This window comes from Coregonus lavaretus, assembly GCF_964263955.1.
Source record: "Coregonus lavaretus genome assembly, chromosome: 20".
NCBI lineage: Eukaryota > Metazoa > Chordata > Actinopteri > Salmoniformes > Salmonidae > Coregonus > Coregonus lavaretus.
This window is the reverse complement of record NC_140007.1, coordinates 34111521-34137489: the sequence shown is the minus strand read 5'-3', so window position 1 is coordinate 34137489 and position 25969 is coordinate 34111521. Positions and strand designations below refer to the sequence as shown.

Genomic DNA, 25969 nt, shown 5'->3' with positions numbered 1-25969 from the left:
CCGGCAGGGTCCAATAATAATCACAGGTCAGCACCTCAGGATTAAATTGAGGGAGGGAGGGAGACAACCAGGTGGGCTGGGACAGCCAGGAGTCGTCAGGCCAGGTAGTCCTGAGGCATGGCCTCCAGCTGTTTGCTTAGAAGTTCTAGGGACAATAAAGAGGCCTGCGTCTTGTGATTGTAGCGTATGTGTAGGTATGTATGGCAAGACCAAATCGGAGAGATGGGTAGGAGCAAGTCCATGTAATGTTTTGTAGGTTGACAGTAAAACCTTGATATCAGCCCTAGCCTTGACAGGAAGCTAGTGTAGAGGCTAGAGTAATATGATCAAATGTTTGGGTTCTAGACAAGATTCTAGCAGCCGTATTTAGCACTAGCTGAAGTTTATTTAGTGCCTTATCTGGGTAGCCAGAGAGTAGAGCATTACAGTAATCTAATCTTGAAGTGACAAAAGCGGGATTAGCTTTTTTTTGCACCATTTTTTGACAAAACGTTTTTTTGCAATGTTACGAAGATGGAAAAAAGCTGCTCTTGAAATATTTGTATATGTTTGTCAAAAGAGAGATCAGGGTCCAGAGTAACGCCGAGGTCCTTCAGTTTTGTTTGAGACAACTGTACAACCATTGAGATTAATTGTCAGATCCGACAGCAGATCACTTTGTTTCTTGGGACGTAGAACTAGCGTCTCTGTTTTGTCTGAGTTTAAAAGTAAAAAATATTCCGCCATGGACTTCCTTATGTCTGAATCACAGGCTTCCAGGGTAGGCAATTTTGGAGCTTCATCATGTATCATCTAAATGTACAGCTGTGTGTCGTCTGCATAGCAGTGAAAGTTGACATTGCGTTTCCGAATGACATCACCAAGAGGTAGCATATATAGTCAGAACAATAGTGGTCCTAGAACAGAACCTTGAGGAACACCATCCACAGAGACAGATATACTGATATATTTTCAACAGATAAGATCTAAATCAGGCAATAACTTGTCTGCGTAGACCAATTAGGGATTCCAATCTCTCCAAAAGAATGTGGTGATCGATGGTGTCGAAATCGGCACTAAGGTCTAGGAGCACGAGGACAGATGCCATTAAAGGTCAAGTCGGTTAGGACATCTATTTTGTGCATGACACAAGTAATTTTCCAACAATTGTTTACAGACAGATTATTTCACTTATAATTCACTGTATCACAATTCCAGTGGGTCAGAAGTTTACATACACTAAGTTGACTGTGCCTTTAAACAGCTTGGAAAATTCCATAAAATGATGTCATGGCTTTAGAAGCTTCTGATAGGCTAATTGACATAATTTGAGTCAATTGGAGGTGTACCTGTGGATGTATTTCAAGGCCTACCTTCAAACTCAGTGCCTCTTTGCTTGACATCATGGGAAATTCAAAATAAATCAGCCAAGACCTCAGAAAAATAATTGTAGACCTCCACAAGTCTGGTTCATCCTTGGGAGCAATTTCCAAACTCCTGAAGGTACCACGTTCATCTGTACAAACAATAGTATGCAAGTATAAACACCATGGTACCACACAGCCGTCATACCACTCAGGAAGGAGACGGATTCTGTCTCCTAGAGATTAACGTACTTTGGTGTGAAAAGTGCAAATCAATTCCAGAACAACAGCAAACAGGTACAAAAGTATCTATATCCACAGTAAAACGAGTCCTATATCGACACAACCTGAAAGGCCGCTCAGCAAGGAAGAAGCCACTGCTCCAAAACCGCCATAAAAAAGCCAGACTATGGTTTGCAACTGCACATGGGGACAAAGATGGTACTTTTTTGAGAAATGTCCTCTGGTCTGATGAAACAAAAATAGAACTGTTTGGCCATGATGACCATCGTTATGTTTGGAGGAAAAAGGGGGCGGCTTGCAAGCCGAATAACACTATCCCAACCGTGAAGCACGGGGGTGTCAACATCATGCTGTGGGGGTGCTTTGCTGCAGGAGGGACTGGTGCACTTCACAAAATAGATGGTATCATGAGGAAGGAAAATTATGTGGATATATTGAAGCAACATCTCAAGACATCAGTCAGGAAGTTAAAGCTTGGTCGCAAAAGGTTCTTCCAAATGGACAATGACCCCAAGCATACTTCCAAAGTTGTGGCAAAATGGCTTAAGGACAACAAAGTCAAGGTATTGGAGTGGCCATCACAAAGCCCTGACCTCAATCATATAGAAAATGTGTGGGCAGAACTGAAAAAGTGTGTGCGAGCAAGGAGGCCTACAAACCTGACTCAGTTACACCAGCTCTGTCATGAGGAATGGGCCAAAATTCACCCAACTTATTGTGGGAAGCTTGTGGAAGGCTACCCAAAATATTTGACCCAAGTTAAACATTTTAAAGGCAATGCTACCAAATACTAATTGAGTGTATGTAAACTTCTGACCCACTGGGAATGTGATGAAAGAAATAAAAGCTGAAATAAATAATTCTCTCTACTATTATTCTGACATTTCACATTATTAAAATAAAGTGGTGATCGTAACTGACCTAAGACAGGGAATTTTTACTAGGATTAAATGTCAGGAATTGTATTTGGCTAAGGTGTATGTAAACGGGCGGCAGGTAGCTTAGTGGTTAAGAGCGTTGTGCCAGTAACCGAAAGGTCGCTGGTTCTAATCCCCGAGCCCACTAGGTGAAAAATCTGTCGATGTGCCCTTGAGCAAGGCACGTAACCCTAATTGCTCCTGTAAGTCGCTCTGGATAAGAGCGTCTGCTAAATGACCAATTAATTATTTATAAACTTCCGACTTCAACTGTATATGCTCACACACAAACGGCTCAGTGACACTGCTGCTATGCGAGAATGTCATGTTAATCACACTCAGCATAACCCGTTTTCTCTGAGCGCTATGCAATTATGCAAATCTAAATCCCATGACACATGACACATGGGGGGTAGTGGAGGAGGAGGGGGGATGTCTATATTTACTCCATTTAAAGAGATTGATGCCCCCCACCCCCCTATCCATCCCTCAGTGCGTGAAGCATCACTAGAGGGGACACAGCCTATAACTCACCCAATGGAAACCAAGGTCAGACAGGTGCCATGGATATCTCTTTGCTCCCTCTCCCTCCTCTATCGCTCTCAATATCACCCTCCTCTCGATCTCCCTCTCCCTCTCTCTCTGTGCTGATGCAGAGGTAAAGGGCGCTGTGTCTCAGTCACATGGTGAGAGCCTCCAGCTGCAGTTTGAGGTCAGCTGTCTGTCTGCCTCCATCCCTGTGTTATGGTGGTTATTCAGGTGGATATACCCCTGCAGTGTAGACACACACACACACACACACTGCTGAGACACACACACACACACACAAACACAAACACACACACACAGTTTGTCTCCTGGACATTTATTCCCATGCACCATCCTGCAGGCATAACATAGCAAATTCAATCTGAAAGTTTATCACATCTCTGTAAGCTTTGAAATGTCAAGGTCATATCCAAATGGATTTGTCACTGCTTTGTGCGTCATGCGTGTGTTATATATATATTTTTTTACAGTATGTATTTTTCAATGGCAGGCTTAAGTATAAGAGTAGTAGGCCATCTCTGTTCAGCAGTAGCATAGTTCTTGCCTGTGCTTTGTTACCAGACAGCTCTTCAAATGAATAAGCCTGATGTGGATATTTTATTGCCATGTTGTATTTTGATGTGTGATTTGAGTGTTGGTGGAATTAGTGAGAGTCTGAGTGACGTGTTGCTGTCAGCATCCTGTCACCGTGGCGGTAGCCTGCACTGTGACGATACAGGGGACAGATGGCTAACAGCCTGTGAGCATGCACCTGTGTGCATCTGTCACACACACACACAAAACAAACAAACACACTCACACACTTTACCTACCATAAAAAAAATAACAAGACTGCTACTTCAGGTGTTCTTTGAAGTTGTCCCATGTGGATATATCAGAATAAAATAAGCGTAGCGGCATAGATGTGTCACTGTAATCTCTCTCATTGTGGATTAGTGATAGCAGCTAGCCTAGCGTGGTTTCTCTGTCAGATCAATGGATTAGCGATAGCAGCTAGCCTAGCATGGTTTCTCTGTCAGATCAATGGATTAGCGATAGCAGCTAGCCTAGCGTGGTATCTCTGTCAGATCAATGGATTAGCGATAGCAGCTAGCCTAGCGTGGTATCTCTGTCAGATCAATGGATTAGCGATAGCAGCTAGCCTAGCGTGGTTTCTCTGTCAGATCAATGGATTAGTGATAGCAGCTAGCCTAGCGTGGTATCTCTGTCAGATCAATGGATTAGTGATAGCAGCTAGCCTAGCGTGGTTTCTCTGTCAGATCAATGGATTAGCGATAGCAGCTAGCCTAGCGTGGTATCTCTGTCAGATCAATGGATTAGCGATAGCAGCTAGCCTAGCATGGTTTCTCTGTCAGATCAATGGATTAGCAATAGCAGCTAGCCTAGCGTGGTATCTCTGTCAGATCAATGGATTAGTGATAGCAGCTAGCCTAGCATGGTTTCTCTGTCAGATCAATGGATTAGCGATAGCAGCTAGCCTAGCGTGGTATCTCTGTCAGATCAATGGATTAGCGATAGCAGCTAGCCTAGCATGGTTTCTCTGTCAGATCAATGGATTAGCGATAGCAGCTAGCCTAGCGTGGTTTCTCTGTCAGATCAATGGATTAGCAATAGCAGCTAGCCTAGCGTGGTTTCTCTGTCAGATCAATGGATTAGCGATAGCAGCTAGCCTAGCATGGTTTCTCTGTCAGATCAATGGATTAGCGATAGCAGCTAGCCTAGCGTGGTTTCTCTGTCAGATCAATGCAGCTGAACAATAGTGACAGGCCTTGTGATGATAATACCACAAACAAACAGGGAATTAATAGTCACTAATTTGTAATGTAGAATACTTCAATGCGGCATTAAGGTTTGAGAGCAATTTGTAAAGTAAAATACATCAATGGGGCATTAGGTTTGAGAGCAATTCGTAAAGTAAAAATATTTCAATGGGGCATTAAGGTTTGATAATTAGGTAATTGCTTATACAGTACTTCCTCAATTTGCATCTCTCTGTCTCTCAATTCAATTTCAATTCAAGGGGTGTTATTGGCATGGGAAACATATGTTTACATTGCCAAAGCAAGTGAAATAGATAATAAACAAAAGTGAAATAAACAATAAAAAATGAACAGTAAACATTACACAAAAGTTCAAAAAGAATAGATATTATGTCTATATACAGTGTTGTAAAGATGTGCAAATAGTTAAACTACAAAAGGGAAAATAAATAAATATAGGTTGTATTTACAATGGTGTTTGTTCTTCACTGGTTGCCCCTTTCTTGTGGCAACAGGTCACAAATCATGCTGCTGTGATTGCACACTGTTGTATTTCACCCAATATATATGGGAGTTTATCAAAATTGGATTTGTTTTCGAATTCTTTGGGTCTGTGTAATCTGAGGGAAATACAGTGGGGAGAACAAGTATTTGATACACTGCCGATTTTGCAGGTTTTCCTACTTACAAAGCATGTAGAGGTCTGTAATTTTTATCATAGGTACACTTCAACTGTGAGAGACGGAATCTAAAACAAAAATCCAGAAAATCACATTGTATGATTTTTAAGTAATTAATTTGCATTTTATTGCATGACATAAGTATTTGATACAACAGAAAAGCAGAACTTAATATTTGGTACAGAAACCTTTGTTTGCAATTACAGAGATCATACGTTTCCTGTAGGTTTGCACACACTGCAGCAGGGATTTTGGCCCACTCCTCCATACATACCTTCTCCAGATCCTTCAGGTTTCGGGGCTGTCGCTGGGCAATACGGACTTTCAGCTCCCGCCAAAGATTTTCTATTGTGTTCAGGTCTGGAGACTGGCTAGGCCACTCCAGGACCTTGAGATGCTTCTTACGGAGCCACTCCTTAGTTGCCCTGGCTGTGTGTTTCGGGTCGTCGTCATGCTGGAAGACCCAGCCACGACCCATCTTCAATGCTCTTACTGAGGGAAGGAGGTTGTTGGCCAAGATCTCGCGATACATGGCCCCATCTATCCTCCCCTCAATACGGTGCAGTCGTCCTGTCCCCTTTGCAGAAAAGCATCCCCAAAGAATGATGTTTCCACCTCCATGCTTCACGGTTGGGATGGTGTTCTTGTGGTTGTACTCATCCTTCTTCTTCCTCCAGACACGGCGAGTGGAGTTTAGACCAAAAAGCTCTATTTTTGTCTCATCAGACCACATGACCTTCTCCCATTCCTCCTCTGGATCATCCAGATGGTCATTGGCAAACTTCAGACGAGCCTGGACATGCGCTGGCTTGAGCAGGGGGACCTTGCGTGCACTGCAGGATTTTAATCCATGACGGCGTAGTGTGTTACTAATGGTTTTCTTTGAGACTGTGGTCCCAGCTCTCTTCAGGTCATTGACCAGGTCCTGCCGTGTAGTTCTGGGCTGATCCCTCACCTTCCTCATGATCATTGATGCCCCACGAGGTGAGATCTTGCATGGAGCCCCAGACCGAGGGTGATTGACCATCATCTTGAACTTCTTCCATTTTCTAATACTTGCGCCAACAGTTGTTGCCTTCTCACCAAGCTGCTTGCCTATTGTCCTGTAGCCCATCCCAGCCTTGTGTAGGTCTACAATTTTATCCCTGATGTCCTTACACAGCTCTCTGGTCTTGGCCATTGTGGAGAGGTTGGAGTCTGTTTGATTGAGTGTGTGGACAGGTGTCTTTTATACATGTAACGAGTTCAAACAGGTACAGTTAATACAGGTAATGAGTGGAGAACAGGAGGGCTTCTTAAAGAAAAATGAACAGGTCTGTGAGAGACGGAATTCTTACTGGTTGGTAGGTGATCAAATACTTATGTCATGCAATAAAATGCAAATTAATTACTTAAAAATCATTCAATGTGATTTTCTGGATTTTTTTTTATTCTGTCTCTCACAGTTGAAGTGTACCTATGATAACAATTACAGACCTCTACATGCTTTATAAGTAGGAAAACCTGCAAAATCGGCAGTGAATCAAATACTTGTTCTCCCCACTGTATGTGTCTCTAAAATGGTCATACATTTGGCAGGAGGTTAGGAAGTCTCTCTCTCTCTCTCTCTCTCTCTGTGCTTTTTTTGTATTTAGTCATCTTTCTCTAAGATTATTTTCTCTCTCTTTGCTCTATTCTCGCTCCCTCTCCGTCCTCGCTCCCTCTCCCTCCTCGCTCCCTCTCCCTCTCTCCTTCAGATGAGCCTGTTGTGGGTGTGAGGGGTTTCGTACGGGACCCAGCCCATCTCCAGGGCTCCATTCTGAGGACAAATCTGAGGAAGAGCCCCCAGGGGTTTGGCTTCACCATCATTGGGGGCGACCGCCATGACGAGTTCCTCCAGGTGAAGAACGTGCTCCAAGACGGGCCCGCCGCGCACGACAACAAGATGACCTCTGGTGAGTGTTGTACGTGCATGTAAACACACTCTCACACACACAGACGTACACACAGATGCTTGTACGCAGGAACGCACACAAACACACACAGATCAGCAAGGTTAATCTTCATTGTCTGGACGCACCCATGTTATGTGACTGTAAGTCGCTTTGGATAAAAGCGTCTGCTAAATGGCATATTATATTATTATTATTATTATATGTTTATGGTAACGCTTTGAAGTGGAGCCATATACAATATTTCAGATTTCATAGGCCTCTTGGCAGTGCTTTTTTACATGCTTATGATTATTACGAGCATGCATATCTATACAGTGCCTTGCAAAAGTATTCACCCCCTTTGCGTTTTTCCTATTTTGTTGCATTACAACCTGTAATTTAAATTCATTTTTATTTTTATTTCATGTAATGGACATACACAAAATAGTCCAAATTGGTGAAGTGAAATGAAAACAATTCTAAATAATAAATAACGGAAAAGTGGTGCGTGCATATGTATTCACCCCCTTTACTGACAAAGACATGATCAGTCTATAATTTTAATGGTAGGTTTATTTGAACAGTGAGAGACAGAAAAACAACAACAAAATCCAGAAAAATGCATGTCAAAAATGTTATAAATTGATTTGCATTTTAATGAGGGAAATAAGTATTTGACCCCTCTGCAAAACATTACTTAGTACTTGGTGGCAAAACCCTTGTTGGCAATCACAGAGGTCAGACGTTTCTTGTAGTTGGCCACCAGGTTTGCACACATCTCAGGAGGGATTTTGTCCCACTCCTCTTTGCAGATCTTCACCAAGTCATTAAGGTTTCGAGGCTGACGTTTGGCAACTCGAACCTTCAGCTCCCTCCACAGATTTTCTATGGGATTAAGGTCTGGAGACTGGCTAGGCCACTCCAGGACCTTAATGTGCTTCTTCTTGAGCCACTCCTTTGTTGCCTTGGCCGTGTGTTTTGGGTCATTGTCATGCTGGAATACCCATCCACGACCCATTTTCAATGCCCTGGCTGAGGGAAGGAGGTTCTCACCCAAGATTTGACGGTACATGGCCCCGTCCATCGTCCCTTTGATGCGGTGAAGTTGTCCTGTCCCCATAGCAGAAAAACACCCCCAAAGCATAATGTTTCCACCTCCATGTTTGACGGTGGGGATGGTGTTCTTGGGGTCATAGGCAGCATTCCTCCTCCTCCAAACACGGCGAGTTGAGTTGATGCCAAAGAGCTCGATTTTGGTCTCATCTGACCACAACACTTTCACCCAGTTCTCCTCTAAATCATTCAGATGTTCATTGGCAAACTTCAGACGGCCATGTATATGTGCTTTCTTGAGCAGGGGGACCTTGCGGGCGCTGCAGGATTTCAGTCCTTCACGGCGTAGTGTGTTACCAATTGTTTTCTTGGTGACTATGGTCCCAGCTGCCTTGAGATCATTGACAAGATCCTCCCGTGTAGTTCTGGGCTGATTCCTCACCGTTCTCATGATCATTGCAACTCCACGAGGTGAGATCTTGCATGGAGCCCCAGGCCGAGGGAGATTGACAGTTATTTTGTGTTTCTTCCATTTGCGAATAATCGCACCAACTGTTGTCACCTTCTCACCAAGCTGCTTGGTGATGGTCTTGTAGCCCATTCCAGCCTTGTGTAGGTCTACAATCTTGTCCCTGACATCCTTGGAGAGCTCTTTGGTCTTGGCCATGGTGGAGAGTTTGGAATCTGATTGATTGATTGCTTCTGTGGACAGGTGTCTTTTATACAGGTAACAAACTGAGATTAGGAGCACTCCCTTTAAGAGTGTGCTCCTAATCTCAGCTCGTTACCTGTATAAAAGACACCTGGGAGCCAGAAATCTTTCTGATTGAGAGGGAGTCAAATACTTATTTCCCTCATTAAAATGCAAATCAATTTATAACATTTTTGACATGCGTTTTTCTGGATTTTTTTGTTGTTATTCTGTCTCTCACTGTTCAAATAAACCTACCATTAAAATTATAGACTGATCATTTCTTTGTCAGTGGGCAAACGTACAAAATCAGCAGGGGATCAAATACTTTTTTCCCTCACTGTACAGTATCAGTTATGCAAGCTTACAACCAGAATAGAAAACAAGCTAGCTATCTAACAAGGCTAACTAACTAGCAGCGCTCTTGCTCACAAGACTAGCCAAGTTATCTGTATTGTTGCTTGCATGCGATTGGCTGTGGTCTTGGGGGTGGCAAAGAGCCTGGGAGACAGAGCTGCCTGTCAGGCATCGTTCAGGGCTTAAATGCCCCACGAGGGCTTAGCTTGCCCACGAGCTGTTAGCTCAAGGTAAATTACATTTCACTTGCTAACATTCTAACTGCTAAACTGATAATGAGCTCCAAACACATGAAAACGTGATGTTATCATGAAATGTACCATCCCTTAGTGTAGCAATCAATAAAAATGTATGCGCTGATCCACCGTGGGCTCTGCCGCCTCAGCCATCAATACGTCCACTCCTATTTATAGAGTTTCTCTCATGATCGCGACACAACTTTTGTTACATCATGATCATGAGAAAATTATATTGTGATATCGACAAAACAACTTTTGTTATGTAGTGATCATGAGATAAATAAGTTGTGATCTCGACATAACAAAATAATATCTTTTTTATTCATACATCCTTTCTGGACTTCCATAGAGATCAGATGTATGGTAGTAATATAATTATGATTTGTTTATTGTGTAATATAAATCATATCAGATTATGCATTATGGGATGACTCGTTAGAACACAGTAGACTGTATTGTGTGACAACAACCACAGTGTTATTGCTTAAAACTCTAATGACTACAAGACTGGAACACGTTTTTCCATGTCTCATTTCCCCTAGGGTGCCATCTAATTGATAGAACAAAAGTATATGTAAATTTGATGCTAGAACAATATCATAAGATCGGATACATTTCTCTGTCCTTGAACCATGCGTACTTAAGTGTGATGCTAGCGTGTGTGCGTGCGTACGTGAAGTATGGGCGTAATTACCAGTGTTTTCCCTGATAGTGTTTGGCTGTGTTGGCCTTTCTCCGTTAAGCTGGTTTGTTCAGCTCATTTGAACAACAGTCAAACGTTACATGTGTTTGTTAGCAACAGCTATTGATTTTGTTGGGTGGATCCTTCAGGGGACTCCCAGCTAGCTAGCAGAGTTGGGCGTTTCCTGCTTTTGTTTTGGCTGGAGATGAGATTAACGCATTCTCCTACTCTTCATTGATCTGGCTGGGGCTAGCTGACTTAATAAACCAAGGCTGGAATGATGGAGGATGAGGGGAATGAGATAGTTAGGCTGTACCTTACTTCCTTGTTCATTCATCAACCCCAAAGCAGTTGTTTATGGAGCAGACTCCAAGGAAACATATTTCAGCTCCTGACCAACGATGCCTTCATACGGGCACTGTCTGTGTTAAAAGTTATGCAAACTGATTTGTGTGTTAGTGGACTGGGTCTGGTGTTAGTGGACTGGGTATAGTGCCACAACTAACCACAACACACTCCCATTCTAAAGACAGTTGCCAATGCTGATATTGACACGTCCTCTCCCCTCTCCCTCCTTTCTCTCCTCTCCCTCTACTCTACCAGGTGATGTCATCGTGGAAATCAACGGGCTGTGTGTCCTGGGGAAGACTCATGCTGACGTGGTTCAGATGTTCCAGTCTATCCCAGTCAACCAGTATGTGGACATGGTGCTGTGTCGGGGTTACCCCCTCCCTGAGGACCCCAGTGGGAGTGACGACACCTCCTCAGGGGACGTAGCCACGGCCCTGGCCCCCGAAGCAACCTCTTCACTTTCGACCTCTAACCCCCAGGAGATACACTATATCACCAGCCCAAACGGCACCCTCCCAAGACAGGTACAGTACAGCCAGAAGAGGATGGGCCACCCCTCTGAGACGGGTTCCTCTCTAGGTTTCTCCCTTTTTAGGGAGTTTTTCCTGGCCACTGTGCTTCTGTTTTTGCTTGCTGTTAGGGGTCTAGCCTGGGTTACTGTAAAAGCACTTTGTGAAAACTGCTGATTTAAAAAGGGGCTTTATAAATTGATTTGGGTGATTTAATTTGATTGATTGACAGACAACAGCTGCAGTCCCAGCCATGACCAATGGGGGGCGCCACTACTATGAGGGTCCAGACCCCACGCTGCTGCAGCCGGAGCTGGTGGGGGTACCCCTGGTGAAGGGGCCGGGAGGGTTCGGCTTTGCCATCGCAGACTGCCCCCTGGGTCAGAAGGTAACATTTATTGAATGAATTTCCGGCAACACTTTACCATAGCCTCCCTTATGTATGACTGGTGTTATAATGCCAGAGGTGTGGACACTAGTCAGTTGACTTGGACTGGAGTCTGACTCGAGTCACAAATTTGATGACTTGAGACTCGATAGAAAATAAAATGACTTGACTTGGAGCCTCAAGACTCGGGACTCGACTTTTACTCGACTTTGGTTTTATAACGTTTTGTCACTCATTTTGTGGCACAGAGTCTCTGTGGATTACTTTCCAAGCAGCCAAAGCAATATAGCACTTGCAAAAAAACAGATTGGCTAGTGAAACGCACACTCAGCCCTCTGATTGGACCAGCAAACTGTCAATCAACACATGTCGGGTGAGCTAGCGCAATGAGGTTTTGGGGGGTTGCAAGTGTGAAACTGAATGGAGAAAAACATACATTCTTCATACATATTTGAATAGGCTACCTATAGCCTACCATTTGTATTTTATATTTATACCTTTACTTATTCGATCTTGTCACCAACATAGACCTACGGCATTGGACCAAATTCTTCTTTCAAAAACATCTAATCAGTGCTTCAGAACCAAAAAGATGTGCGTTTTGACTGTTGACCTATGACCAGTCATCAGCATTGGCGCGCAAAGGCGGGCGCACATATCCAGATTAGGGACCGGAAAGCACTTGTTTCATTTCCTCCGGTTTTGCCTGGCAGAAACAGAGTCGCCTGCCTACATTGCTACGGACGCATCAGCCACAACAATAGGCTACCTGGTGATTTCATTGATCATTTTCATATTTCAGATATGGGTTATAATTATATACATGCCTCAGTGGTGGTACTGCATGTGTCTAAAGATACCTGTAACATAGCACTACCTTCAATACTTATGGGATGAAGATGTAACATATTCTGGCAAATTAATTATGAGGAAGAAAAATGCTACAGACAGATCATGCTTTCCATCCGATCCTGCAACCCCCGCTGCATACAGGTAGGCGTGCCCGTGCGTGGGGGTCGCAAGCTTTGAACCACTACTTTTTGGAGGTCGCGGGTCAAAAAGTTAGTAAACCACTGAGCTAGAGAACACCTCTGTATAATGCCTTATGTAGCAGTAGCTGTTGTAACGACTTGATGAATGGCATATACAGTTGAAGTCGGAAGTTTACATACACCTTAGCCAAATATATTTAAACTCAGTTTTTCACAATTCCTGACATTTAATCCTAGTACAAATTCCCTGTTTTAGGTCAGTTAGGATCACCCCTTTATTTTAAGAATGTGAAATGTCAGAATAATAGTAGAGAGAATGATTTATTTCAGCTTTTATTTCTTTCATCACATTCCCAGTGGGTCAGAAGTTTACATACACTACATTTGTATTTGGTAGCATTGCCTTTAAATTGTTTATCTTGGGTCAAACGTTTCGGGTAGCCTTCCACAAGCTTCCCACAATAAGTTGGGTGAATTTTGGCCCATTTCTCCTGACAGAGCTGGTGTAACTGAGTCAGGTTTGTAGGCCTCCATGCTCGCACACGCTTTTTCAGTTCTGCCCACACATTTTCTATATGATTGAGGTCAGGGCTTTGTGATGGCCACTCCAATACCTTGACTTTGTTGCACTTAAGCCATTTTTCCACAACTTTGGAAGTATGCTTGGGGTCATTGTCCATTTGGAAGACCCATTTGCGACCAAGCTTTAACTTGTCTTGAGATGTTGCTTCAATATATCCACATAATTTTGCTTCCTCATGATGCCATCTATTTTGTGAAGTGCACCAGACCCTCCTGCAGCAAAGCACCGCAACAGCATGATGCTGCCACCCCCGTGCTTCACGGTTGGGATGGTGTTCTTCGGCTTGCAAGCATTCCCTTTTTCCTCCAAACATAACGATGGTCATTATGGCCAAACAGTTCTATTTTTGTTTCATCAGAGCAGAGGACATTTCTCAGAAAAGTACGATCTTTGTCCCCATGTGCAGTTGCAAACCGTAGTCTGGCTTTTTTATGGCGGTTTTGGAGCAGTGGCTTCTTCCTTTCATGTTATGTCGATATAGGACTCGTTTTACTGTGGATATAGATACTTTTGTACCTGTTTCCTCCAGCATCATCACAAGGTCCTTTGCTGTTGTTCTGGGATTCATTTGCACTTTTCGCACCAAAGTACATTCATCTCTAGGAGACAGAACGCATCTCCTTCCTGAGCGGTATGACGGCTGCGTGGGCCCATGGTGGTTATACATGCGTACAATTGTTTGTACAGATGAACGTGGTACCTTCAGGCGTTTGGAAATTGCTCCAAAGGATGAACCAGCCTTGTGGAGGTCTACAATTATTTTTCTGAGGTCTTGGCTGATTTCTTTTGATTTTCCAATGATATCAAGCAAAGAGGCACTGAGTTTGAAGGTAGGCTTTGAAATACATCCACAGGTACACCTCCAATTGACTCAAATGATGTCAATTAGCCTATCAGAAGCTTCTAAAGTCATGACATAATTTTCTGGAATTTTCCAAGCTGTTTAAAGGCACAGTCAACTTAGTGTATGTAAACTTCTGACCCACTGGAATTGTGATACAGTGAATTATAAGTGAAATAATCTGTCTGTAAACAATTGTTGTAAAAATTACTTGTGTCATTCACAAAGTAGATGTCCTAACCGACTTGCCAAAACTATAGTTTGTTAACAAGACATTTGTGGAGTGATTGAAAAACAAGTTTTAATGATTCCAACCTAAGTGTATGTAAACTTCCGACTTCAACTGTATAAGGAAGCGTACAGTAAAGATTTACCGAATGTACTTTTAATCTAATTTAATGTAATATAGGCTAACCTAATCTAATCCAATATAATGTAATGTAATGTAACCTAACTAATGTAATCCCAGGTGAAGATGATCCTGGACGCCCAGTGGTGTCATGGCCTGCTGAAGGGTGATGTAATCAAGGAGATCAACCGTCAGAACGTTCAGACACTGAGCCACTCCCAGGTGGTGGACATCCTTAAAGACCTACCTGTGGGGAGTGAGGTCAACGTGCTAGTCCTTAGAGGAGGTGAGATAGACATATCCGTTATGATATTATAAAGCTGTGCGTTACAGCTGCTTCCCCTATGCAATATGCGCTTTCTCTAGGTAATCAGTCTAGAATAAACGGTGTACGCCTTGAGCAAGGTCAGTTCTGGTGTTCAGTTGTAGTACTTTATGAGCTTGCCGTAGACCAGTGGTTCCCAACCTTTTTTGGTTATTGTACCACCAACTAAATTTTGCTCGTCCTTGAGTACCCCTGAAGTACCACCTCATGTGCATTTTACCAGTAAGCCTATGGTCTCATGAGTCTTCCCAAGTACCCCTGTGGATAGGCCAAGTACCTCCAGGGGTCAAGGTACCCCTGGTTGGAAACCACTGCCCTTGGTAATCAGTGTTGTTATGATAGGAGTGTGGCAGTGCATGCCTTCATCCCAGTCAACATACCGGTGTTCAGAGGAGCTGCCAGACCAAACTGAATACTGCCACCTTATTCTGACAGGGTCATGCTGCTGAGAAGATATAGTAATAGTAGTTCCTAGAGGAAGTAAGTTAGATGGCCGTTCAGCTCCTCAGCAGCCGGCCCTCCCAGAGGCCAGCCCCAGAGCCACCCACCGTTTAATAAAGCAATTTCATGCTCTAGTCTATCCCACTATCGATCCACTATCCATTTCCCATTTGCACCTCTGCACCTTGACCAGAGAGGGAGGAGGAGAAGGGTATGCTAGTGGGAGTTAAATTCAGACAACTCTAGTGTTTGGCTCGGTAGTGATTAATGATGGGGGGGGGGAATCGATACAGTTACATATCGGGACATTATTTTAGGTGATAAATCGTATCGTTTTGACAATATCGCAATATTATTTTTTTGCGCTAGTTTGCTGTACCTGCACAGACTCCAGTATTTTTCCTTCATAGCTTATTCTCCATCTTCTTTTTAAATAGGGAGCCAATTCGTTTTCAGCGCTTTTATTTCCATGGCTGATCAACGCTCATTTTCTCATGGCTCTCGAATTGGAACATCCGAATTGCCATAAAATCACAGTATCGAATCGCAATACATATAGAATCGTGAGAATCGCAATACATATCGTATCGATAATATTGTATTTTGAGGTACCTGGCAATTCCCAGCACTAGTAGTTATCTCTCAGCTCAGACTTCAGTGGCAGGCAGCCTGACAGAGGCAATCTGACATTTTGTGAAGTGGAGAGTCATTTTTGCCCGGCTCTCCTCTTCAAAGATGATGCTGTCACTCGATTGGTGAGCTTTCCATTAGCCTGCACCACAATAGCCAATGTGATACCTTGAACAGAGAGGTAGGAAGAGGAGGAGGGGATGCTGGTGAATATACAGTATGTTGTGGTCCTCTGTAGCTCAATTGGTAGAACATGGCGCTTGTAACGCCAGGGTAGTGGGTTCGATCCCCAGGACCACCCATACGTAAAAATGTATGCACACATGACTGTAAGTCGCTTTGGATAAAAGCGTCTGCTAAATGGCATATTATTATTTTATTATTTATGTTCACCTAGTTTTGGTTCGATTATGAAAAAAGTGTCACTTTTCTATTTCGGTTTCACTCATTTTATTAGACATTAAATACACTATGCATTATGTGGGTTGAATGCTGTAACAACACAGAATAAAACAATTAATACAAGTCCCATAATGGTAGTGACTGCCCATTACTGCTTATCACTTATTAACCATCCGTTTATTCACATTACTTTAATAAAATATTTGTTTGATTTGATTACTTTATTATTTCATTCCAAGTCATGATCTCTATAGAGCTGCTGTCTATGCCATCTGACAAAATCACTATTTTGTAGTTCTTCAAAGTAAATCATGACTTTTATGACTGCTGAATACCAACTATCAATCACTTAGATCATGTATTTTTGCAAAGCAACTGCTTTCTATCCCTCTCGATCATGCATTCTCTCTTCTCTCAGACCCCATGTCTTGCTCTGCACAGACTGGACAAGTTTGGAAGGGATTAAGGTCATTGTAGTTAATTACCACTTTTTATACGCTAAACTATGTAGAATATTGGCCTGTTGGAAACTATAACTCCGTAATACATCGCACAGTTCAGGCTTGATATGATTTATCTCAACAGAAACTGCACATTGAGCTCAAATAATTGAACCGACATCTGTCAATTAGTTGTTTAAAAAACCGAACAATTCTAATGAGTCAGGATGTTCAGCCAGAGATGTGTGGTGCGCCAACTCCTGACTCCTGTACTGTGAAGTGTTTGTCCTGAGGAGGCCTGGGGGAGGGAGCAGGTTCAGGTCGTACTGTTGACTGGTGGAGGGGCTGGCAGGAGATCAGTCTGGCCTGGCAGGGTCATCAGGAGGTCACCTAGGGGTTGAGGTATAGAACCTTGAGCTATGACCAGGGGGTAACAGCAGCTCTCCACCACTGACAGCCACAGAGAGCGAGAACAGGTACTTGCCTGCTGGGCTGGCCCCAAGCACTATCCAGCTCACTTGAGGATGCTTCCACTGTGCAATAATGGTGCTTGCCCTAGGCGGTACTGGTAATACCAATGGGAATTTTCACCATTCACCATGGTCAATGAAAAGGTGCTGACTAGTGACTACTAGCTGTGTGTTGTGTAAGAGTTAGAGCATTTTATTAAAGTGACACTCCACAATGATACAATAATAGAAAATACAGATATTTCTTAAATACACATTGTGGACCACTTAACTTGAGTTTTGAGAAACTAAAAACAATCATAGTCAAACATGGTACAGGCGTAATCTATAATGCATTACATAATCTATACACATTACATAATCTATAAACAAAAACAAAACAAAGTACAGTGGATATAAGGACAATTATGCAGTTATAAAGAAATGTCTCCATTGGAGGATAAGGTGGCAGATTTTGGCGTAGGCATTTACATTATTGTTACCTGATAACATTTTCATCAAGACAGTTAACATTTTTGGTGCGTCATACAGACACCCCTTGGCTTCTTTTAAATGTCACTGGGCTTCTTTTGATGAGGGTGGAAGGTCTACTGCTGATTATCAGAATGGAGTGTCTTAGTGTGTGGCATGGTAGCAGCAGGTGTGGAAAATAAATAACAAGGTTAACCCATGGTGAGGCACATCTCATCCCTTAGTCTGTTTCTCTGTGTTGAGATCAGAGATCCTTCCCATGCTGCTGCTTGAGCATAGTACCACCTGCTGGTCAAGTTGATCCGTGATCCTGCTGGCTTTTAGTATCGGAGAGGATATGTAGAGATGTATGGGGCTGTCATGGTTACCACTCATTATGTAGGGCAGAGTGTGTGTCTAGGGGAAACAGTCATTTTGTATGATGAATGAGAATGTACAGTTTTACAGCAGAGCAGGGTCAATGGTGTGGGGAAATAGAGATGTATAATAATCTATCAGACCTCCAACACAATAACCCAGTCACCCCCCTAAGGCACTGGAACCTGTCCTCCATAATAAATGCTCTTCTTCTACTGTATTGAATCATATTTTTATTTTTTAAATCTCTCTCCCTCTCTCCGCCCCCAGGTCAGACATCTCCCGTGAAGTCTCTAAAACCAGTAAGTTAAAATAAATGCTTTTAATCACCCTGCTCCTTCTCCTCTCCTCCTCCTGCTCTCCTCTCTCACAGAGACTCTCTACCCTTGGCCTCTACAGGGGATTCTAATGAGAGGGGATGCGTCCCAAATGGCACCCTATTCCCAATATAGTACACTTCTTTTGACCAGGGCATACAGTGAGGGAAAAAAGTATTTGATCCCCTGCTGATTTTGTACGTTTGCCCACTGACAAAGAAATTATCAGTCTATAATTTTAATGGTAGGTTTATTTGAACAGTGAGAGACAGAATAACAACAAAAACATCCAGAAAAACGCATGTCAAAAATGTTATAAATTGATTTGCATTTTAATGAGGGAAATAAGTATTTGACCCCCTCTCAGTCAGAAAGATTTCTGGCTCCCATGTGTCTTTTATTCAGGTAACGAGCTGAGATTAGGAGCACACTCTTAAAGGGAGTGCTCCTAATCTCAGCTTGTTACCTGTATAAAAGACACCTGTCCACAGAAGCAATCAATCAATCAGATTCCAAACTCTCCACCATGGCCAAGACCAAAGAGCTCTCCAAGGATGTCAGGGACAAGATTGTAGACCTACACAAGGCTGGAATGGGCTACAAGACCATCGCCAAGCAGCTTGGTGAGAAGGTGACAACAGTTGGTGTGATTATTCGCAAATGGAAGAAACACAAAAGACCTGTCAATCTCCCTCTGCCTGGGGCTCCATGCAAGATCTCACCTCGTGGAGTTGCAATGATCATGAGAACGGTGAGGAATCAGCCCAGAACTACACAGGAGGATCTTGTCAATGATCTCAAGGCAGCTGGGACCATAGTCACCGAGAAAACAATACGCCGTGAAGGACTGAAATCCTGCAGCGCCCGCAAGGTCCCCCTGCTCAAGAAATCACATATACAGGCCCGTCTGAAGTTTGACAATGAACATCTGAATGATTCAGAGGAGAACTGGGTGAAAGTGTTGTGGTCAGAGGAGACCAAAATCGAGCTCTTTGGCATCAACTCAACTCGCCGTGTTTGGAGGAGGAGGAATGCTGCCTATGACCCCAAGAACACCATCCCCACCGTCAAACATGGAGGTGGAAACATTATGCTTTGGGGGTGTTTTTCTGCTAAGGGGACAGGACAACTTCACTGCATCAAAGGGACGATGGACGGGGCCATGTACCGTCAAATCTTGGGTGAGAACCTCCTTCCCTCAGCCAGGGCATTGAAAATGGGTCGTGGATGGGTATTCCAGCATGACAATGACCCAAAACACACGGCCAAGGCAAAAAAGGAGTGGCTCAAGAAGAAGCACATTAAGGATCTGGAGTGGCCTAGCCAGTCTCCAGACCTTAATCCCATAGAAAATCTCTGGAGGGAGCTGAAGGTTCGAGTTGCCAAACGTCAGCCTCGAAACCTTAATGACTTGGTGAAGATCTGCAAAGAGGACTGGGACAAAATCCCTCCTGAGATGTGTGCAAACCTGGTGGCCAACTACAAGAAACCTCTGACCTCTGTGATTGCCAACAAGGGTTTTGCCACCAAGTACTAAGTCATGTTTTGTAGAGGGGTCAAATACTTATTTCCCTCATTAAAATGAAAATGCGTTTTTCTGGATTTTTGTTGTTGTTGTTCTGTCTCTCACTGTTAAAATAAACCTACCATTAAAATTATAGACTGATCATGTCTTTGTCAGTGGGCAAACGTACAAAATCAGCAGGGGATCAAATACTTTTTTTCCTCACTGTATAGGGTTTTGGTCAAAAGTAGTGCACTATGTAGGGAAAAAAGTGCCATTTGGGACTCAGGTAGAAAGTGTAGAGTGAGTCTGGGAACAGAGACAGAAACACAGGGCTTTTAAACACCAGACAGGAGATTAATTATTAAAACAATCGTGATATGACTTTGTCTTAGTTTCTTTCCCCCGTCAGCGAGCAGAGTCGTCTGCTGTAGAGAGCAGTGCATTATTCAGGGAGCTAACACGAGTTGCGAGCCACACACACAAACACACACACACACACACACACACACACACACACACACACACAATGGTGTTATTTTTGGATGTGTGTGAATGTGCTCCTGGCAAACAGCTACTTAACATCCTGGCTGGTAGTAGCTGTAGTATGTAGCAGTGATGTAAGCTGTTAAGCCATGTTCAACAGTGCTGTTCCTAGAGCCCAGCAGATACATTCTTAGAGGGGTTCCTTCTCTGAACAACAGACTAGAGGAGGCTGCTGGGTCAGCAACAAGCCTTTGTACACGGCTCAGAATCAGTGCAGACAGAGCCTTATATTGAGATATATAACTGAATCTAGATTTAAGGCTCCGGTTCAGTGGAAGTATTATCATTCAGCTAATGAGGGACTGTGTTAATTTATGAGGGACTGTGTTAATTTATGAGGGACTGTGTTAATTTATGAGGGACTGTGTTAATTTATGAGGGACTGTGTTAATAGAGTTGAAGCAAGCACTGTAGACACTAGGGGGGAAACTTCTAAGTGTAGTTTGGGACTACAGAAGAAAAAAAACTGTCTTGCTAAATCCAACACTATTACCTCTCCGTGTCTGAGTTGTAGATTATTGTATACTGTCCATATTAAAACCATGATATGAATAAAATACATTGTTTTAATTAAATCATTTTGTTTGTTGTGTTGCAGTGCACTGCTCCCATGTCGCAGCAGAGGCAGGAGAGAAAGGAGAAGGAGAAGACAACCAGCACAGAGACCCTCAGCCCCCCAGAGCCAGCCCTGGCCCCCACCCCACAGCCCCTTCCCTTTCCCCTCAACACCATGCACTCTGCCAAGCCTGACCCCTCAGAACTCTACCTCAAGTCCAAGGCCCTGCTGGACAGCAAACGTGAGTATACACAAACCCCTCTAACCTGACGGACAGTCCCTATCCAGTCTCACACAACATTCTGCTTGGCTGGTACTTTTAAATGTTCAGTCTGTCACAAGAGACTGCACACCATGCTGTGGTTCCCATTTTCCACCTGTCAGACTGATATTACTTAGCAGGTTGTCTAAGTCTTATCATTCCACTGCACAATATCTGGCTATTCTTCCATAGCAATAATGAGTTAACCCAGTGTGTCCTTCTCCCTGTCTTTCCCTGTTTATCCAGCCCCCAACACCAAGGACCTAGATGTGTTCATCAAGAGGAACCAGGAGTCAGGCTTTGGTTTCCGAGTCTTAGGAGGAGAGGGGCCAGACCAGCCCGTAAGTACCCACCCAGAGAGACTGCTCTATCCTGGTTCAGCCAGCATTAAGTCTCTGGGCACACTGTGGGCTGCTTTCCTGGAACTAGATTAAGACTAGTAGTAGAGTTAATAGTGCTTTAAAGTTGTTACCTCCATTGACCATGTTTTTTTTGTCGTTGAGAATGCTTAATCTGGGTCTGGGAAACTGGCTCTAAATCTGGTTAAAGTTATCCCCCTGTGTTTGAGTGTCTTAAATAAATGTCATCATACCCGCCTCTCTTCTCTGCGCCAGGTGTACATTGGTGCCATTGTGCCCCTGGGCGCAGCAGAGAAGGACGGACGTCTTCGGGCAGGTGATGAGCTCATGTGTATCGACGGGGTGCCAGTCATGGGCAAGTCTCACAAGCAGGTGCTGGATCTGATGACCAATGCTGCCCGCAATGGACAGGTCATGCTGACAGTCCGCAGGAAACTGGCACACACAGGTGGGTGGGTGGGTGGGTGGGTGGGAGGGTGGGTGGGTGGGTGGGTGGGTGGGTGTGCGTGACTGTGAGTGGGCAGTTGGCTTTGAGAGGAGAGAAAGATTGAGAAAGAAAGATAAATTAGTGTTTGAGTGTTTATGCATCTCTTCTAAAAGTGCTGATAATTGTGTGAAGTGCTGTGGAATCAGATCCAGTTGGGGGAGATGATTTCCATGGCACACAGAAAACAAGATGAGTGCTGTTCTGTTCTGACAGACTGAAGCCCACGCTGTATACAGCAGCTTTGTTTACACACACAAATAAGCTTCTATGACAAGAGAGAACACTTTGCTTTGAATGACAGACATGATCGTACTGGAGAAAATTAAGTATCAATCATAGACTCTTTGTGGTTGGAGTCAAAGCATGAGATATAAACAGATTTATTTGATGCAAGTTGACAAGACAAAGATTCAAGAAAACAAGCTATTCATGAAAGATTGACTGAGGCAGAATTGCTTTACCCAGAAATAATGACTTTACAAACATTTCCATTCCAAATATTTATTTCCTATTCTGTGCACAATTCAGATATGCCAAACACACATCAGTGAGTCTTTCTATACAGTAATTGTGGGGTTCATTTTAAAATGAACACTAGAATGACATTGATACATTCTAAAAGGAATAATGTGGTGGCATAAACTGAGCATTATAAACAACTTTAAGGGGCGGCAGAAAGCCTAGCGGTTAGAGAGGCGAGTCAGCAATCCGACGGGAAATATCTGGTGGGAAGTGAGCTGGCAACTGGAGGGTTGCTCATATCAAATCCTAGATGCCATTGCATGCCGTTGTGCCCTTGAGCGAGGCACTTAACCCCCACAACAACAGCTCCCCGGGCGCCCAGTGTGGCAGCCCCCCGCAGCTCTCCAAAACCTCTATATGTATGTATGTGTGTCTTTCGGAGGGGTTTGGTTAAAAGCGGAAGTCAAATTTAGGTTGGACATTGTGTGCAATTGACAAATAAAGGGATCTTAAATCTTAACTTCTACCTTTTGAGCTTTCATAAGGATGGCTGTGAGAGAGCGACCATAAACAACTTGAAAATTACGAGAATAAGATGTAGACAGTAAGTTACCCCAACTGAAACCATATAAAACTATTTCTCCCTGTGTGTGTGTGATCAGAGGGCAGTGGAGAGGAGGATGGTGGTAGTGGTCAGCAGCAGGTGGCTCCAGCCCTGGTCAATGGCTCCCCCAAGCTGCCCTGCATCCAGGTTCCTACAGCCAGCTCCCCCCACCACCCAGAATGCTACGACATCACCCTGCAACGCAAAGACAACGAAGGCTTCGGCTTCGTCATCCTTACCTCCAAGAACAAGCCTCCTCCCGGAGGTAAGAGATATTCCAACTCTATACTCCAACTCTGTATGGATGATGCTGTTTGGCAATTTAGAGACCGTTCCCTCCAATACAAAACATAACCTCCATGCTTGTATTCCTCTGAATCACAATGTAGACTATTTTCAATGCCTCGTATTTCAAGTAGATTCAAGTAGAGAAAATAGCTTTGTTTTTGCACCATTGGTGTTTCCAAGCTGTTTCATCTCTTCTTATTACTGATTGGGTAACACACAGAGCACGGTATTGACCCACGCAGCATGCCATCTCTCTCCCTTTCTGTCACTCCTTTTGTCTCTCCCTGTCTTTCTGTCTATTAGTACTTGAGTTTGTTTGTACACTGAACTAATGGTACAGACAGGAGGCATGGAGTAGTGAGGTTCACTATACATATAGAGCATGAAGTACTTCCTATGAGGGAGGTGATAAAGGACTATACAAAGATCTTTCAAATTGTGTTTGGTTGATAATGTCAAAAATTAGTAGTATAGCTTTATTTAGCTTATTGAATACTGCTTTGATACAATGAATAACCAGTTTGGTACAATGAAAAACCATAACTGCTTCACAAGTACCATCTGCACTAATACCTGACAGAGTGGAGCTAAATTGTCCTGTCATCTCTTTCACTCTCTCATGCTTCAGTTATCCCTCACAAGATTGGTCGCATCATCGAGGGCAGCCCCACAGACCGTAGCGGTCAACTGAAGGTGGGCGACCGTATCTCAGCGGTCAACTCCCAGTCCATCATGGAACTGTCCCACAACGACATCGTCCAACTCATCAAGGAGGCCGGCAACACTGTCACCCTCACTGTGGTGCCGGAGGATGGTTAGACCTTCCATAGACACACTGCACTCTGTGATATGGAGCCCTACTTGATATGGGATTCAGTAGTATTTTTGTTTATGTTTACTGTGGATTGTGGAACTACTAAATTTGTTAGTCTTGCATTTTCAGTTTTTTGATATTGCTCGATAAAGTGAAAGAGGAAAGGTTGGGATGGAGTTGAGATGACTGTCTGGAGAGGATGAAATGTTGGTTTGCATGACATCCCATACTGAAAGTCTTCTGTGTGCGCTCTTTTAGAGAATAGTGGTCCTGCATCTGGAACCAGTTCAGCCAAGCAGAGCCCTGCAGCACAGCACAGAGCTATGGGCCAGCAGCCTGCCAGCCACACTGAGAGGTACAGGAGTGGACACACACACAGAGCTACATGGCCCATCCTGAAGAGAAGGATTAATGGAGGGTGGTGTGGCTGCACTCAGTTTTTGATCTTCCTGTTTAAACCAGATTACCTGTGTCAGACTTTTAATCCATTACTACAGCAACTATAATTCCCCTCACATCCCCTAACCCAGCCAGTCAGGGAAAGCACACTGCTTGTCAGGGCGTGTTGTAGGTGTAATGTAGGAATCAAACGCAGGACTCAGACTGAATGTTCCAAAGGCTGTATTACTGGCCACACTAAGGCAACAGGACAACTTAGCCCGAAAGCGAAAAAACACGCACGAAGGCGAAAGGTAATTGCGCACAAACAGGTGCGACAAAATGTAACTGTGCACACACAGGTGCGAAAATGCTCCAGCACAGTGGAGAATAAGCTCAACCGAGCAAAACACAATACTGACGGAAATAATTACACACAACACTAGACAAACACAACGAGAAACTTATAGGACACTAATTACGCCAAAACAGAAACAGGTGTGGAAACAAACAGACAAAAGCAAACGAACATGAAACATATAGCGGTGGCAGCTAGAATTCCGGAGACGACGAACGCCGAAACCTGCCCGAACAAGGGAGAGAGGCAGCCTCGGCCGAAACCGTGACAGTACCCCCCCCCTTGACGCGCGGCTCCAGACGTGCGCCGACTCCGGCCTCGGGGACGACCAGGAGGACGCGGAGCAGGGCGCGTCGGATGCCCCCGATGGAATTCCGTCAGGAGCGACGGGTCCAAAACGTCTCTCCTCGGCACCCAGCACCGCTCCTCCGGACCGTACCCCTCCCACTCCACTAGATACTGGAGACCCCCCATCCGACGTCTCGAATCCAAGATGGATCTCACGGAGTACGCCGGTGCCCCCTCGATGTCCAACGGGGGCGGAGGAGTCTCCAAGATCTCATTTTCTTGGAGTGGGCCCGCTACCACCGGCCTGAGAAGGGACACATGGAACGAGGGGTTAATACACTTATACTCCACAGGTAGCTGTAATCTATAACATACCTCGTTCAACCTTCTCAGGACTTTAAATGGCCCTACAAACCGCCGACCCAGTTTCCGACAGGGCAGGCGGAGGGGCAGGTTTCTGGTAGAGAGCCAGACTCGATCACCAGGTGCGTACACCGGTGCCTCACTGCGGTGGAGATCAGCGCTCGCCTTCTGACGTCGGAGGGCCCGCTGCAGGTGGACGTGTGCAGCGTTCCAAGTCTCCTCCGAGCGCCGCGCCCACTCATCCACCGCAGGAGCCTCGATCTGGCTCTGCTGCCAGGGTGCCAGAACCGGCTGGTAACCTAACACACATTGAAATGGAGTTAGGTTAGTGGAGGAATGGCGTAGGGAATTCTGGGCCATCTCGGCCCAGGGAACGTACCTTGACCACTCCTCCGGCCGGTCCTGGC

The 25969-nt window shown here is 44.2% G+C and overlaps 1 protein-coding gene across 1 annotated transcript in view; it reads left to right on the top strand.

Moving 5' to 3' along the window:
• magi3a (membrane associated guanylate kinase, WW and PDZ domain containing 3a) overlaps nucleotides 1-25969 on the top strand; it is a 251585-nt gene that overhangs the window by 211214 nt on the left and 14402 nt on the right. The window contains exons 9-19 of the mRNA XM_084185095.1: nucleotides 7229-7426; nucleotides 11031-11302; nucleotides 11520-11675; nucleotides 14561-14726; nucleotides 18247-18278; nucleotides 20942-21140; nucleotides 21408-21502; nucleotides 21776-21968; nucleotides 23132-23338; nucleotides 23990-24175; nucleotides 24434-24530. Coding sequence (XP_084041221.1) covers nucleotides 7229-7426; nucleotides 11031-11302; nucleotides 11520-11675; nucleotides 14561-14726; nucleotides 18247-18278; nucleotides 20942-21140; nucleotides 21408-21502; nucleotides 21776-21968; nucleotides 23132-23338; nucleotides 23990-24175; nucleotides 24434-24530 — 1801 coding nt within the window. The remainder of the gene's footprint in view (nucleotides 1-7228; nucleotides 7427-11030; nucleotides 11303-11519; nucleotides 11676-14560; nucleotides 14727-18246; nucleotides 18279-20941; nucleotides 21141-21407; nucleotides 21503-21775; nucleotides 21969-23131; nucleotides 23339-23989; nucleotides 24176-24433; nucleotides 24531-25969) is intronic.